The 16425-nt window shown below is 30.9% G+C and overlaps 1 protein-coding gene across 1 annotated transcript in view; it reads left to right on the top strand.

Annotated features, from left to right (window-relative positions):
• Window positions 1-572: 572 nt before the first annotated feature.
• The window catches only part of LOC123294724 (hemocytin), a 32497-nt gene continuing 16644 nt past the window's right edge, over window positions 573-16425 (top strand). The window contains exons 1-37 of the mRNA XM_044875847.1: window positions 573-679; window positions 1172-1351; window positions 2558-2847; window positions 3176-3335; window positions 3413-3540; window positions 3926-4021; window positions 4093-4284; window positions 4476-4612; window positions 4939-5099; window positions 5987-6144; window positions 6209-6351; window positions 6412-6574; window positions 6646-6764; window positions 7186-7351; window positions 7584-7824; window positions 7889-8084; window positions 8179-8371; window positions 9081-9169; window positions 9244-9463; window positions 9531-9604; window positions 9672-10024; window positions 10092-10242; window positions 10303-10481; window positions 10560-10740; window positions 11368-11619; window positions 11697-11840; window positions 11899-12148; window positions 12265-12393; window positions 12459-12688; window positions 12751-13002; window positions 13380-13578; window positions 13640-13960; window positions 14024-14256; window positions 14921-15144; window positions 15205-15326; window positions 15608-15801; window positions 15866-16300. Of these exons, the coding sequence (XP_044731782.1) occupies window positions 609-679; window positions 1172-1351; window positions 2558-2847; window positions 3176-3335; window positions 3413-3540; window positions 3926-4021; window positions 4093-4284; window positions 4476-4612; window positions 4939-5099; window positions 5987-6144; window positions 6209-6351; window positions 6412-6574; window positions 6646-6764; window positions 7186-7351; window positions 7584-7824; window positions 7889-8084; window positions 8179-8371; window positions 9081-9169; window positions 9244-9463; window positions 9531-9604; window positions 9672-10024; window positions 10092-10242; window positions 10303-10481; window positions 10560-10740; window positions 11368-11619; window positions 11697-11840; window positions 11899-12148; window positions 12265-12393; window positions 12459-12688; window positions 12751-13002; window positions 13380-13578; window positions 13640-13960; window positions 14024-14256; window positions 14921-15144; window positions 15205-15326; window positions 15608-15801; window positions 15866-16300 (7026 nt within the window). The 5' untranslated portion in view covers window positions 573-608. The remainder of the gene's footprint in view (window positions 680-1171; window positions 1352-2557; window positions 2848-3175; window positions 3336-3412; window positions 3541-3925; window positions 4022-4092; window positions 4285-4475; window positions 4613-4938; window positions 5100-5986; window positions 6145-6208; window positions 6352-6411; window positions 6575-6645; window positions 6765-7185; window positions 7352-7583; window positions 7825-7888; window positions 8085-8178; window positions 8372-9080; window positions 9170-9243; window positions 9464-9530; window positions 9605-9671; window positions 10025-10091; window positions 10243-10302; window positions 10482-10559; window positions 10741-11367; window positions 11620-11696; window positions 11841-11898; window positions 12149-12264; window positions 12394-12458; window positions 12689-12750; window positions 13003-13379; window positions 13579-13639; window positions 13961-14023; window positions 14257-14920; window positions 15145-15204; window positions 15327-15607; window positions 15802-15865; window positions 16301-16425) is intronic.

Here is a 16425-nt window from a genome sequence, read left to right as displayed (position 1 = left end):
CGTTCATTTTTAGCGGAGAAATAGCTGTATGGAAATTTTAAATAATCCACTTCCATTTGTGTGATTTTAATTCTTTTAACAAACTATCCATAATTGTTAATATTATATAGTTTTTTGGTGTATGAATGGATTTGATTTTAAAAAGTTATAAAATAGAAATTTTTTTGTGAATAAAAAAATATTTGTTTGTTTTATTCGCGTATACTACTTTTCCCAGACAGTATTAGCATAAATTTATTTTATCAACATCCTTAACAAAAGGGGAAAACCATGCAGATATCTTTTCGACTCTACTTTTTAAACTAGCCTTGGTTTTATAAGCAATGTACCAAAAAATATATTTTTTGTTGTGAAAATATTTATTTGACCTATCTAATAATTTTCTCAATTTGTTGGTATATAATCGCAAGCAAACCACCTACGAGTTTTATTTGTTTCTCATTAAAAGTATGCATGATTTGACCCCTTCTCTCATAATTAAATAAAAAAAAAAACCTCCGCGGATTGATAAAATAATTTTATAAATACTCTTGCACTTTTCTAAAAAAGTTTCAGTCTCCAGAAAAGTTTTTCAAATTGTTGTGCATGGTAATAATCCATGCGTAACAATGATTTTTAAGGAGATTTTTTGTGTTATTTTATTTTCAACAACAATATCAGCGTATTACAATTTCAAACCGTGAGTTTAATAAATAATTTTCCTAATTTTATCTAGATACTCAAAAATATCCGTCATTTTTCATTAGAAGTTTGGAACTGTTGCAGTTGGATAATTAAAATAAATTTATTAGTAACGTTTTTTTTTCCAAACTCAATGATTTTAAAGTTTTAATCGTACTAAATATGGAACAACAATAAACTAAAATTTACAATTTTATCAGAGTTAAAAATTTTCACTCATACAAAATTGCATTTCTTAATTTTATTCTTTACATTTAGTATGTTTGTAAAACAATTAAACGTTGAAATAGTATCGAAATAATAATAGCTCGAAAAGTATAAATAAATAGACGAAAATTTGCGAATCAACTATTTTACATCTCATTAAAAAAAAAATTATACTAAATTTCAAAAATTTAATATACTTTGTGGGTAGATAAAAATAGAATTAGAAAAAAAAAATTTATGAGTTCGAGTTTTAGTGATTTTTTTATTTCTTTTACTAAAATAGAAGTGATTCTGGAAGTGAAGGTGGAATTAAAACTTCAAGATGGTCGTCCTCAGGAGGATATCAAGGAGTTAAGACTTCAGGAGGATATCAAGGTGTTAAGACTTCAGGAGGATATCAAGGTGTTAAGACTTCGGGAGGATATCAAAGCATTAAGACTTCAGGAGTTAAAACATCATACGGGTAATTAAAAATAATAATAAACGTTCAAATATTTATTAAACCGAAAAACAAAAACGTGTTTTTATGGTATAAAAGTACAAAATAGTTTTTAATGAGAAGAAAAAACTTGTGTTGCTCGATATCTGATGCTTTAAATTTTATATTTCAAGTTATTTACATTTTATTTAGAAAATGTTTGTATAGCTTTTCAATAAAAGCGAGTTTACTTATTAGTTTTTTTACACCAGATGTTACAATAATATTATAAAATTATTGTGCGTAATTCCTTGGCCAAAAATTAGTTATTTCGTTTTCCAGAAATACGATGATAAAGTTTCGTTATACACGCATTCGAAATATTATTTTATACAGCGTTCAATTTTTTATTAAGCAAATATCTTTTATGAGCTAATAGCTTTCATTTTAATATGCCGTAAAATAATTATAGGATAAATTTCTGATATTAATTAATTAATACATTTATCTATCCGATTTTGAAACTTTTTTTTAACAATAAAATTAAATTACCCTTTTTAAACAAGTTGTAATTTCAACAATTCTATTTCATAAAAATCGTCATAAAAGTATAATGCAAATAAATTTATGGGATAAATTTAATTAAAACACTTAAGGTAGTACAAGCACCAAGGCAATTTGAAATTTAGAGTTCAAATTATTTGTACGTTATTTTCAACTTTTGTTATAACTTATGAATGTAGACGAAAAATAAGAAAAAAATTCTTTGATATCTACCTTGGTTTTTGAAATATCGGAAGCTAAATAATTCACCATCAAAATTGAAAATATATATCTTTTTAAATTTGTGTCTCTCTCCACTACCCTGCTCATATATCCTTAATTAGTCAGGCATATTAACTACGGGTTTTTTTGTTTTTAATAATTTATTAAGGTTTTATCTTTAATTTAAATAGTTTTTTTTTTTTTTTTTTATTTCCACCGACTAATTTTGGAGAAATCTATGAAAACATATCATCCATCTACCGTTTTACCATAAAACCAATGTTAAATATGCCTATTTTTCAGAGGTCAATGATAATTATTTAAATAATCCGGCAACCCCCACAAAAAATTGTTCAGAATTGATTTAGACTTAGTCCAACTTCATATTTAAAAAAATTAAGCTTTTTATTTAAAATGGCCTTGGTGCTCGTACATCCATAAATTAACTACAAAAGTTATCAAAATAACGTGAAATATTTTTTAAAGTGGTGTAAAAACAAGTGGATCATATTCAAATATAAAACATATGGGTAATTTTGGACATCATTATGGTCATTTTAATCATGATCAAAATGCTTTCAAACAACGTGATTGTTCTGGATTACCTGCAACTCCATCCAACAGTTTTATAGTATGTTCAACGTACGGTAGTTGTAAAGCCACTTGTATGGAGGGTTATCAGTTTCAAAATGGTGCTAAAGAAATATTTTTAACATGTTCAAATGGAAAATGGCAAGCACTTGGCATTGACCTAGAAAATTCCCCTGCTTGTGAACGTAAGTAGAAAATGAAATGAGCATAACGTACGGAGTGTCCATGAACCCATTATAAAATATAACAATTTTCTACAATGAATTAATTGAAATATTTTAACGGCTGATTAATTAAAATATATTTTATAACCGAAATTTTGTCCTTGCAAAAGCGGATTTATAGTAGGTCCGTGACAGCCTGGCCTAGTCAAGAGGCGCCGAAATTTTAAAAAGTTATTTATAAGAGAAGGACGCCACGTTGATTTATAAAGCCAACTTACTTTTTCTTGAGATCAGGCCATCCAGTTAAAATCCCGAACTTACCTAAAAAATGCTCAATTATTTTTTCTAGCAATATGTTTGACGCCATGTCAAAATAAAGGAATCTGTATAGCTCCGAATACATGTAATTGTCCAGAAAATTTTTCTGGTCCACAATGTCAATTTGAACGAAAGCCTTGCTTAAATTATCCGCCTTTACCGATGAATTCACGACGTCAGTGTAGTCCTACGTAAGTCGATTAAAAGTTTTAAATCTATCATTAATTTTGGTATCGGCAATGCAGATAAATTATATATATAATTTTAGGACCTGTACTATAAAATGTGCCCAAGGCCATCAATTTCCTGATGGCTCCACGATTACAAATATGATATGCAAAGATGGTAATTGGATACCGTCTGATCCAAATCTAGTGTCTATTCCAAATTGTGAAGGTGAGTAGAAATGTCCTGTCATTGGATGATACTTTCTGAGATACAGTCATATTTAGAAACAATTTTAGAAAAAACGAAGTCTCCTAAAAGACAATATTGACATTGAAGATAAGCTTATTGAAGAAATGAAACTTCAAATGTTATTTTCCACAAATTCGCTATATTTTATTGAATATTATTACCTACATTAGTAGGATATCAAGGACATGTTTCATTCTATGCGACCATCTTCAAACTGTAAGCTCACATCATATCAAAAAAAACGTTTCATCATTGGAAACTTACTGTTTCTAGAATCTATGATGTTTTCCTAAGATATGCCTGTATCGCAGTATTAATTATTCTCATTGTCCACTAAAAGTATTAATTTATTTAATTTATTTAGCCACATGCACACCCAAATGCCAAAACGGAGGACTATGTTTATCTTATAATGTTTGTCAATGTCCACAAGATTATCGAGGTCCACAATGCCAATACCGTAAGATACTTAAGTGATTCTAAAATCTAAAATATGTTAAATGCTAAAAAAAACATACTTTCAAATTTCAGTTTCCAGTTCTTGCAGTGTTAAAAAGTTACACTTTAACGGGGGATACAATTGTACCGAAAATGATGAACGAGTAAAATGTCAACTAAATTGTCCGGTAGGCATAAATTTCGACTCCGTTCCAGCACCAGAATATATATGTAAATATGCGGTTGGTGTTTTTGAACCGAATCCAATTCCACAATGTCTTTATGGTAAATATTCAAATTTTAAAACACAACATGAGTTCGGAAATGCTTATTTAATAGGAGACTGGCGAAAGTAAAGCATAACGAAAATTTGTGTTTTCGAAGGGCTCTTGTTTATCTTGCAAAAAGAGCTTTTTCGGATTTATGTTCATATTAAATTTTACATCTTAATAATTTTTGTCAATTATTCGTTGTAGGTCCAGGTGCAGTTGTACAAGTTAACAAAATCGATTACAATGCAAATTCCAATGTTCCAGACAGCTACTATAGTAGCAGTAGTATACATAATATAATTGATAACGTAAAATCATCTTATTCCAGCTATCAAATTCCGGTAAATACATTTTTTAATTCAAAACAAAATGATTCAAAAACCACTATACACGTAAAGATTAAACGATTTTATTACATGCTATGATACTCAAACAACGCATGGAATACCAATTTAGTCATATATCTGGCCTACCATTTGTCAATAAAAGTTTTTTGAAGTGTAGGTTTTCGAATTTCACGAAATAATCAGAGTGATAAAAAGACCTAATGATCTAAATTCTCCAATCCGTTAAATAGAAAATTGAATATGTATGGTGGTTTTTAAATTAATTACGTGTAGCTATTGAACAAAAAAATTTGTTCTAAAATTTAGATTTTTTTTCAAAGGCCCGTCCTGTTAAAAGTCCACCTGCAAATACTGATGAATTCGCTCATAGACAAATTACAAATACCAGCACAACAACATTTACAAAAAAAATTCGCCAACCTTTTCAATGTTATACTTGGGGTGAAACTCATTACAAAACTTTTGATAATTTAGTATACAGGTAAGTTCTTACAGAATTTTATTGAATCTAAATCCAAAATATTTGAAACGTCAACATAAACAATTGCTCAAATATTTATAAGGATTACTTATTCAATAAGAGAAAAATAGATGTTAGTCGTGTTATTTTAACATTTCAAAAGGAATTTTAACTATCCAATTTTTTTCAAATGTTCACGAAGGTGCATTGATTAAGATCCACACCTAACTTGGTGCTGCTAAAAAGTTTGACCATTGTTATTGGCCAAATAAGCCAATTATTGGAATCTGAGATGAAAATATTCAAAAAAATGGGCCAGAAAAGTATACCCGAGGGTTTTTGGAGACGTTGATCACAATTCCGAAGCCAGAATTTCGATATACTTTTCCCTTCTGGGGAATTCACCTCTCGCCGGCCCAAAAATGCTCTATTTTATATACTCCCCTTCTTCTGGGTAATTGGCCCAATAGGTTGAGATACAATAAAATTCCTCCTTTTACACTTTTTTTTTCCTTTAAAATGAGTCGTCCAATGAATCGCAAACTAAGCAACACCATTTTTTAATGTATTTTCCTAGCTTAATTTAGTTGTCTAGAAAGAACATAAATTTCAACGGAGGAAAGTAGATCAATTGCAAACTAGACAATACCATCTTTTTATTGAGGTACCAGACATACAGTTAGATAAGGAACTATACCGAACTGTGTCCAGAAAGGACGGAAATGTCAGCCTAAGTTTATAAAGAGACACATTTGTTTTTAATTAATTATTCTTAAAATGGAAAGATTTCGTTCCTGCATAAAGGAAGTTAAAAACTCTTGTTCTAATTGAATTCACAACTTGTTTGGTAGTTTCAATTTTAAACTCCATAATAGTATGAATTACACCGGATTATCTTTGTTTTTCAGCTTTCAATCCGAATGTACACATATATTAGTACGAGATGCCATTAATAACTTATTCAATATTATTGTAAAAAACAGTAGAGGATGTTCAACCGGAGGTTTATGCTATAAAATAATCAAAATATTTTTATCCAGCAAATCTTACGATGTTACACTTACAAGTAAGATTAAATAGCCAATGAATTATTCGAAGAAAATGCTAATTAATGCAAATTGCTTTCGTAGATTCTGGTTTACCATACGTATCATCAGAAACCAAACGATTACCCATACCTGGTAAAGAAACGGGAATTCGTTTTGACATGGTGGCAGGATATTTGGTTGTTAACTTGGACAGTCTTGGAGTTGTCTTAAAGTGGGATACTAAAGTATGTACTAGGCATGCATTGAGTTTCTTCCAATTATAGTTAAATATTTATCTATTTCAGTTAATGGTTGAAGTAACAGTTTCAATGAAACTTTGGGGACGAACGATTGGTTTATGTGGTAATTTAAATGGCAAACCTTATGATGATTTAATGACAAAAAGTGGAGTTATTACTAATTCTATACCAACTTTTGCAACCAGCTGGCAAGTCGATGGATTTAATGGTACGTAACAATAATACCCTATCATAAATTTTCGTGTCTTGTTTCCTATATCTCTTAAAATATCATTTTAGGTGTTTGTGGAAATGTGCAAGCAATCGATAAGCCATGCCAAGATGTTAAAAGCCAAAATGAAGCTCTTAGTTTTTGTAAACTCTTATTGTTAGACAAACGATTCAAGGATTGTCAAGAGGTATTTATTAATATTATGTTAATATATTTCTTTAAATAATATAATTTGATTACCTAAAGGCGCAATATTTAACCATTTATCTCTCTCCATTTAAGGAAAGGGACAATTTTTTTTTGTTAAAATGATATTTCCCTGCCATTTTTAGCGTATTAAATAGTAATTAATTCTATATTGCTTTCAAATGCTCTCAAAGTGCAAAGTACCTAAAATCATAATGGCGCATGAGAAATGGCGGTAGATCCATCCCAGTACTTAAGTTGCTGCTTCCTCAAAAGAAATCAGAATGTCAAATCTTATTTAGTCATTAAGATGATTTGATTTTTTTTACCAAATCTCAAGACTCCTTAGAGAAAAATGACTTAATATGCACTTCTTTCGAATTTTGCCATTGGATTTATTTCATTAAGATTTACACTTTCAGGGGCAAGATATGAAGAGTTTACTAACAACATGTTTGATTGACTACTGTTTAGCCGATAAAGATAATCAAAAAAATGCTGGATGCCAGACTATGAATGTATTAATGAGAGTATGCATTCAAACAAAATTAATTCCAGAAAGAGATTGGCGAGATGAAAATACGTGTCGTAAGTGTAATTCTGTGATAACTCACCACGACCTTTCTAGTCATGCATTGAGCTTAAAAACCTAGGTCAAGTTTAATGTCTGCAAACATTTTTCGCATGAAGCATTTTTATCGATAAAACTTATTTTTCGAGTTTCAAACATATGTCAACTTAAAAAAGAATAGGCAGCCTGTATATCTCCAGAGAATACACCTATCATTGTATTTTTAATTGTTTTCTTATATCACTACAGCAATTAAATGCCGTGGTGGTCGCATTTTTAAGTCATGTGGATCAAGCGAATCGCAAACATGTGCATCACCAAAAACTGACACTAGTATCGCCAATATAGAGGATTGTGAAGAGGGTTGTTTCTGCCCTGATGGAATGGTTTCACATAACGATGAATGTATTAAAATCGAAGAGTGTCCATGCAAATTAAGAGGAAAATTATTTCCCCCTGGATCAAAAGTACCAAAAGATTGTAACACATGGTAAATTTCATAGTCTCAAGTTGCTAAACGCATTGTTCATTAAATTGATTAAAATTTTTTTTAGCACTTGTGAAAGCGGTAAATGGAAATGCACACAGGTAACTTGTGGATCGCGATGCAGTTCAATAGGGGATCCACATTACATTACTTTTGATGGACATCGATATGATTTCATGGGACATTGTAATTATTATTTAATGAAGGATTCAAATTACAGTATTGAAGTAGAAAATGTTGCATGTCCTGGTACCATTTCACAGGTAAAATTGATAATAGCCCCAAGCCCCAAAAAATGTATAGCTCTGGAAGTTGTTAGAACTATTCAAATAATTAATCAACATCAAACAATTTTAGGGTATGAATTTCAAAGTAAACGAGCGTCTTGGAATGCCATCCTGCACAAAAACAGTAACAATTCGGTTAAAAGAAAATATTATAAAACTGAAACAAAATAGAGACGTTACAGTCAATTCTCAAGATATTATAAAGTATCCTTACAGTGGATCAAATTTTACAATTCGTGTAGTTTCATCAATATTTTTAGTCGGTACGTATATAAAAAAAACTGCATTAAGAGAGGGAATCCAAATGCAAGCCTTTGTGGCACTTACGGATGTACCTGATTCAATTAAAACCTGATTTTGATTCATAACTGAAAAAAATTAGATAGATGCTTTAAATTAGAAAGTTGTTATTTATAAATACGCAAACATTTCTTTGTAAATCGAATAGTTTAGGCAGAAACTGATAACAAAAATATAGCTTTTTGTGCGTTTGTATTCATTCAATATGAACTAAAATGGTTTTTATAGAAAACCATACCACTTTTATTGGATTCATTGGAGAAATTTTTTTCGAAGAGTGTTTTGATTTCGCATAAACAAATATACGAAATAACAGTTTTATTATGGAAAAACAATTTTGGGCAAAACTCTTCAGTTCGTTTTTGTCTTAACTGTACGGTTTACGGGAAAATGCTTCACACAAAAATACTTTATTAATCAATAACAACTCTCTAGTTTAAAGTGTTCATATATCGACTACCAGTTATGGAGTAGAGGGAGCTTTTCATTGAGCTTGAAAACCTAGGTCAAGTTAAATGTTTGCGTAAGATGTGCACCTTTATACCCAACATTTTTTGCTTGAAGCTTATTATCGATAAAACTTATTTTTGGAGTTTCAGGCATATGTCAACTTAAAAAAGACATCCAAATTAATTTTTACTTATACAATAATTGTAATATTTAATTTTGCAGTTTATTTACCAAATGATTTAATTATTTGGTGGGATGGTAATACACGAGTTTATATAGACGCACCTGCATCCATGATTGGAAAAACGAAAGTAAATTACAATTTTTATTAATACTTTTATAATAAAAATAATAATATAATTATGAAATTCTCCGAAAATTTTAGGGTTTATGTGGTACATTTAACATGAATCAAATTGATGACTTCTTAACTCCAGAAGGTGATGTCGAACAATCAGTTATAGCATTTGCAAATAAATGGAAAACCAAAGAGAAATGCACAGACATTGGAGAAAAAGAAAATCCACATCCGTGTGAAGAAAATATTCACAGGAAAAAAGGCGCTGAAAAATATTGTGCAAAAATAACAGGAGAATTATTCGCTAGTAAGATCACGGCAATTTAATATTTTATGTTGGTTAAAAAACTATTTATTTTGTTTATTTTTCCTAGAATGCCATTGGTATGTTGACCCACAAGCTTTCTACAAAGATTGTTTATACGACATGTGCGCTTGTCAATTTGAGGTCAGTATAAAATCTTAACTCATACGAATGATTGATTAATTAAACAGTGAATTATTACATATTCTAGGTTTCCAAGTGTTTATGTCCAATTGTCGCTGCCTATGCTACCGAATGTGCTAGCCAAGGTGTAATAATCGAATGGAGGAACGAAGTTAAAGAATGTGCTGTGAAATGTCCAGCCGGGCAAATGTATCATACATGTGCTGATTCATGCACTCGATCGTGTGCTGATATTATGCTTGCCGATGCCAAATTGTGTAAAACAAAGTGTGTCGAAGGATGTAACTGTCCACAGGATCAAACATTGAATGAATATGGTGAATGTATCCCTATTGGAGAATGTCCATGTCAAAATAGTGGAATTGAATTTCCTTCTGGATTCAAAGAAATTCGTCCTGGTAGACGGTCTGAAGAAGTTTGGTAAGTTACATTATAATAATATATGTAAAAAATTAAATTCACACACACTAATCTTTATATAAATTAGCACTTGTGTGGGAGCAACATGGGACTGTGAGCAAGCTTCTGAAGATGATCTTAAAAAATATCCAAAAGCTCGTGATATCAAAGAAATGTGCAAAGCTTCCAAAAATGAAGTGTTTACAACTTGCGAACCAGTAGAACCTGTAACTTGCAAGGTATAATTTCAAAAACTTCACAACTTTTAGTCTTACTTAATTCAAACTTTTACTGTTTAGAATATGCATTCACCTCCACAAAGTTCTCCAGCAGAATGTAAAGTTGGATGCACATGCAAAGAAGGATATGTTCTCGATAGTCTAACAAAAGAATGTATTCTCCCTGAAAAATGTCCATGTCATCATGGTGGTCGTAGTTATAATGAAAAAGCAGTTATTCAGGAAGATTGTAATACATGGTAAGTTTCAAAATATATTATATATAATATATTCAAGGTTATATAGTTCAAAAATATTCAAGTTACATTATCTTATAGTACATGTTCGGGTGGTAAATGGAAATGCACTGAACGAGTATGCACAGGGTATTGTTACGCATGGGGCGATTCGCATTTTAAAACTTTTGATGGGCGCTTATACGATTTTCAAGGAACTTGTGATTATGTTCTTGTTAAAGGCAGTATTGGAACAAATGAAGAGTTTGATGTCTCAATACAGGTACTGTGTGAATTTTTTAATAGTCATTATTGATTTGCATTTCATAGTCATTATCCTAAAGATCAGGACCGGATTAAACATTAGGCAAAGTAGTCAACTGTCTGGGGACCCCACATCGGCTAGGGGTAATGCGGGGAAAGATAAAAAAAGAAAATGACAAATTTGTACGATAACGGCGCCACGTTGATTTACGAAGCATGGGGAGAAAAGGCACATTTTTATGACAAATGATCCCACACAAGGAGAAAAGTCCCAAGTTGATTAACAAAAGCTAAAAAAACAGCACCATCTAGGGACCCCAACATAAGTTAATTCGGCACTGTTCAAGAAACAAAAATTTATATTATTTAATGGGGGCGAACATTTTCCAAAGATGAGATAAGACCGTCTTCAAAACCGCAATTTTGTGGATTTATTATAGTTTTGTCTCGTCTCTATATCGGTCAATATAAAAAGTGATTTTAAGGATCATTGATATAGTATACCAGTGTAAAATAATAGTTTAACTCTCAATTTTTATAAAATTATCTATAGCATTTCGATATACCTATCTCTATTCAATTCAATTTTAATCAATAATACCTAGAAAAAAAATTCATGCATTTAACCACTAATTTTTATTTTTAGAATATTCCCTGCGGTACATCTGGCGTGACTTGTTCAAAATCAATAACATTAAGTGTTGGAACTGATAAAGATAAAGAAACATTAACTTTAACAAAAGATAAACCTTTACCAAATACATCGAATTTATTCCGAATTGTTGTGAAGAAATCAGGAATTTATGTCTTTGTGGAAGTCACCGATTTGGGTTTGATTTTACAATGGGATATGGGTACACGCATTTACGTTAAAGTCAATCCTAAGTGGAAAAACAGAGTAAGTTACAATTATTAATTCTTCCATGCGTATAATTCGTAAAAACAAAAACTTATCGAACTAAATACTTTACTTAGTTAAGTGGTCTTTGCGGAAATTACAACAATGATCAAATGGATGATTTCCAAACACCTTCTGGTGGAATAACAGAGGTTTCCGCAAGATTATTTGGTGATTCTTGGAGACTACACCCGGATTGTCCAGAAGCAGTTGAAATTACAGTAAATCGAGTATTCTACAACTCTTATAAATACATATTTATTTATATTCTTTTGTTAGGATACATGCAAGTTAAATCCAAATCGTCAAATTTGGGCAGTAAACAAATGTGGCGTATTAAAATCATCATTATTTAAACCCTGTCATTCTGAAGTACCAGTAGATGAGTATTTAGAACGATGTATTTTTGATACATGTGCATGTGATAATGGTGGCGATTGTGAATGTCTTTGCACGGCAATTGCGGCTTATGCACAAGAATGTAATGTTCGTGGTGTTCCAATAAGATGGCGATCTCAACATTTATGTCGTAAATATTTCAATATCATTCTATAAATAAAATACTAATGACCACAACTTTATTTTGTTAAACGACTGATTAAACACAAAGCAATTCATTATTTACATAATATAAAATTATTTCAGCAATTCAATGTGATGAAACTTGTTCAGAATACACCCCTTGTATGAGCAGTTGTTCCTTGGAAACTTGTGATAATATGTTGACAATCAACCGTATTAATCAACTATGTTCAGAAGATACGTGTATTGAAGGTAATAAAATTGGACACTATCAAAGTTTCTGTACAAAAAAAAATTATTTTAAATAATTTATTTAGGTTGCAAGCCTAAATCGTGCCCAGAGGATTATGTATACTCTAATTCTACAAGCTTAGAGTGTATTCCTCGTGCATCGTGTACATCGGTATGTTTAGAACTGAATGGCGTATTTTACAAAGAAGGAGATATCATTTCTCAGGACGAATGTCAAGTATGCTATTGTTCACGCCATCACGAAGTATGTCGAGGAGAACCATGCAGCACCGTTGCTTCAACTACTACAACTGAGGTACAAACACATTTCATAGGAAAAACAAAAAATAGATTAATAAATTTAAACATTAACTGTAGGAAATTACCAGCAGTAGTAATACTGAAGCTGTTAGTGATACAGAAATGCGATGCGTTAATGGTTGGTCAAGTTGGACTAATGGAATACAACAAGTACAAAATGATCAAAATGCTGTAGACAAAGTCGAGCAAACAGATGGTAGTCAATCGCAGCAATTGCAAAGTGACGCCGTCTTCTTTCCAGACAACATTCCACAACAAACATCAAGCGTCAATATTGTGCAAATTAACTTACCGTCTATGACAGAAATGGTAAATTCAATTAGAACTTATTTTTATTTAAGAATTTCATGTTTTTGTAATTTCAAATTAAAAAACGTAGAATTAAACCTTAGAACTAATGTTTGCTATAAGTTAATACTTTGCTACCACATAATGTTATAGTAATAACACTTAGAATTTGTAATTGTTATTTACAAGATCCGAGCTTCAATTTTTGTCCTGGAGAAATTGGACAGAATCATATTTCAAAATTTTAAGCCATTGTAAACGTGACTGTCGTAGGGGTAATATTTGCTACTATCTTTCATAAAATGTGGGAGAAGTACCCTTAAGTGACTGTGATATCCATTACCCATATTTAAACGGAACAGTAAATTGGCTTCTATTTAATTTTTATTATTTTTCAGGCTGATTTCATTAACTCTTCTATGTGTGAAGCAAAGAATATGATTGACATTGAATGTCGTGTAATTGACACACACATGTCGAGTAAGGCCACTGGTTTAAACAATGTTGAATGTAGCTTAGAACGAGGTTTGTACTGTGAAAATGGACCAAATGAACCACCATGTCCAAACTTTGAAATACGAGTGTTATGTCAATGCGGTAAATTTATAATTACTTTTTTAAATTTTGTAAAAACTTACCACATAATTTATCCCAACAGATGAATCCACAACTACTAAAGTAATTACTACCAAGAGTAGCACTCAAAAAACTTCGACACCATCAGTTTCAACAACTCTTAATGTTAAAGAAGAAGGCAGGGAAGAAGGTAGAGAAGAAGGTAGGGAAGAAGGTAGGGAAGAAGGTAGAGAAGAAGGAAGGGAAGAAGGTAGAGAAGAAGGGAGGGAAGAAGGTAGAGAGGAAGGAAGGGAAGAAATACTACCACCTATTTCAAGTACTACCACAACTGAAAAATCGTCAACATTAAGAATAACAGAAACTCCACTCACAACTTCTTTACCCCAAACCAGTACAACTAGTGGTAAAATTAAATTAACAATTAATTTGATTTTCCTTTTCATAAAATAATAATTTTACTTTTCAGTTTGTGCAGAAGGTGTTTATGATAAATGTGCCAAGTCATGTGAAGAATTATGTCAACCGTTTTTAAAAGAGATGAAGCTCTTAGGGCATTGTAAGGAAGACGATGGATGTATTGCAGGATGTGTTACCGAAAAAAATGATTGTAAACTTCGATCATTAGTATGGAAAGATAATTCTACATGCGTGCCAGATTCAAGTTGTAGTTGTGTTTCACATACTGGAGAAATAATTCCTGTAAGTTTTTATACCCCTGTGTAAATTGATAGGGGTTTTCAATTCAATCAAATAGACGTAGGAAGATGGTATGCGCACAAATAGTTTTTTTAAAAGATTTGACCAAAACATTCCTATGGTACAGGGGAATATGATTATGTACCATCTCGAAGTACAAAAAAAATGCTCAGAAATAAAATTATATTAAACTTTAGACAGTAATTTTTCAAAATTAAAATAATAATCAGCTAAGCCTTAAAAAGCAAAAGGACTTTTGTTTGTGGAATTTTGTAATTTCTGTTTGGTCCTGTAATTTGGAACACTATGTATATTTTATATTTTTCCTTTAAAAAAAAAAAGTATGCGATGTAGCAGAATAAACCAAATGCTTGGCAGTGTTGCGCTTACAAAATCCTAGAATTGTTTTGCTTTTGAGCTACCTAGAAAAGTTTTAAAATATATCTAACGAAACCGTATTTTACCAATTGATAATCGTGTCAGTTAATATTTCTTTGAATATTTTGCTTCTCCTTTGCAAGTAAAATTTGAAGTTCATCAGTGATCACAGTTTTTCACCCATTGTAGCAACTAGCTCCAATTTTATAAGCTCAACAAGGCCGGAGGTAGAGAGTCTACCTTAAAATGATAAGCAAAACTTAAACAATAGTTATAAATTTATTTACAGCCTGGAAAGATTCACTATGAATCTGATTGTGAAATATGCCAATGCATAGATAATCATTACTTATGTGATGATTCAAGTTGTAAAATCACTACTTCGATTACAACGGGCTCAACACAAGAAGAAACTGAACATGAAGAATTAGCTGAAGATTTAGAACGTCCGAGCACTACACCCTTTATTATAACAAGTACAAAGACACCACCAGAAGAATGCACAGCACAAAAGTATGTCCATGATTTAATAAATATATAAAAATAAAAATTAATAAAACTATTCTTTAACAGCTTTAAATATTTGTTAAATGGTGACGAACCAATAAATGATTATGCATTCTCTGCATCAACATCATTAGACAGCAATTTACCTAGCGATTCTAAACTGTACACTAATCCAGAAAAAGATAAAGGTAAATAATTTTTACTTGAAATCATTCCACGAAGTTTTTTAAATTAGTTTAGAATTAAAAACAGAAGTGATGTAATAAATAATTATTAACGTTAATTATTAGCGTTAACGCTCAATAAGAAAGATATCACATTTTAACAAAATCTCTATTAAAAAAAAAGCTGTAAGCAGCTTTTGTTGTTAGTAGTTTTTTTGAAACATTTCAAAATTGTTTTTGAATTTTTTTTAGCTCTATTATTTTATAATAGACTTTATTAACTCTATTAATTTGATCTATTATAGGTGGTAGCTGGAGACCAGCAATTGCTAGTAAAGGTCAATATTTACAAGTAAACCTAACAGAAATGGCAGCAATTTATGGAATTATAGTTCAAGGAAGTTCGAAAGAAGATGAATATGTAACCAGTTATAAAGTTTTGTACAGTGATGATGGAAACTTTTTCAGTTATGTTAATGATAAAAACGGCGTACCTAAAGTAAAAAATATAATCCCTAAATATTATAACTTAATAAAAATAATAATAATTACTTTTTTTAAAGATTTTTAGTGGTCCAATCGACAAAAAAACACCCGTTCAACAAATGTTTGATAAACCTATTGAAACAAAAATAATTCGAGTTGAGCCATTAACTTGGCACGATGGAATAAGTATGAGATTGGAACTCTTAGGTTGTTCAAATATTATCGCCACTGAAACCCCAGCGGTTAAAGTAACTATTCCAAGTGCATCGCACGAACGTGGAACTACTAAAATACCATCTAAAACTCGAAAGCCAAGCACAACAATCATTGTAGAAGAAACCACCATAGCACCAATTTGTGTGGAACCCATGGGTGTAAACAGCAAAGAATTACCAAGTGACAGTATAAGATTCAGTACAGACAAAAATAACAATAAAAATAAATATCAAATTCGATTAGATTCTAAAGAAGAATGGCAACCGAAAACAAAATCAAAGACTGAGTGGGTAGAAGTAAGTTTCATTCTGTGTGTAAAATAAAACACTCTGAACGTTTTGTGTTAGTAAAGTTATATAGTTCAAAGAGCACGGGATAACAAAATGTAATAAACATTCGCAAAGTTGCCTCATGCACCTCG

The sequence above is a fragment of the Chrysoperla carnea genome, chromosome 3 (genome assembly GCF_905475395.1).
Source record: "Chrysoperla carnea chromosome 3, inChrCarn1.1, whole genome shotgun sequence".
Taxonomy (NCBI): Eukaryota; Metazoa; Arthropoda; class Insecta; order Neuroptera; family Chrysopidae; genus Chrysoperla; species Chrysoperla carnea.
Note: the sequence above shows the minus strand (reverse complement) of the source record. Positions and strands in the feature narration are given on the sequence as shown.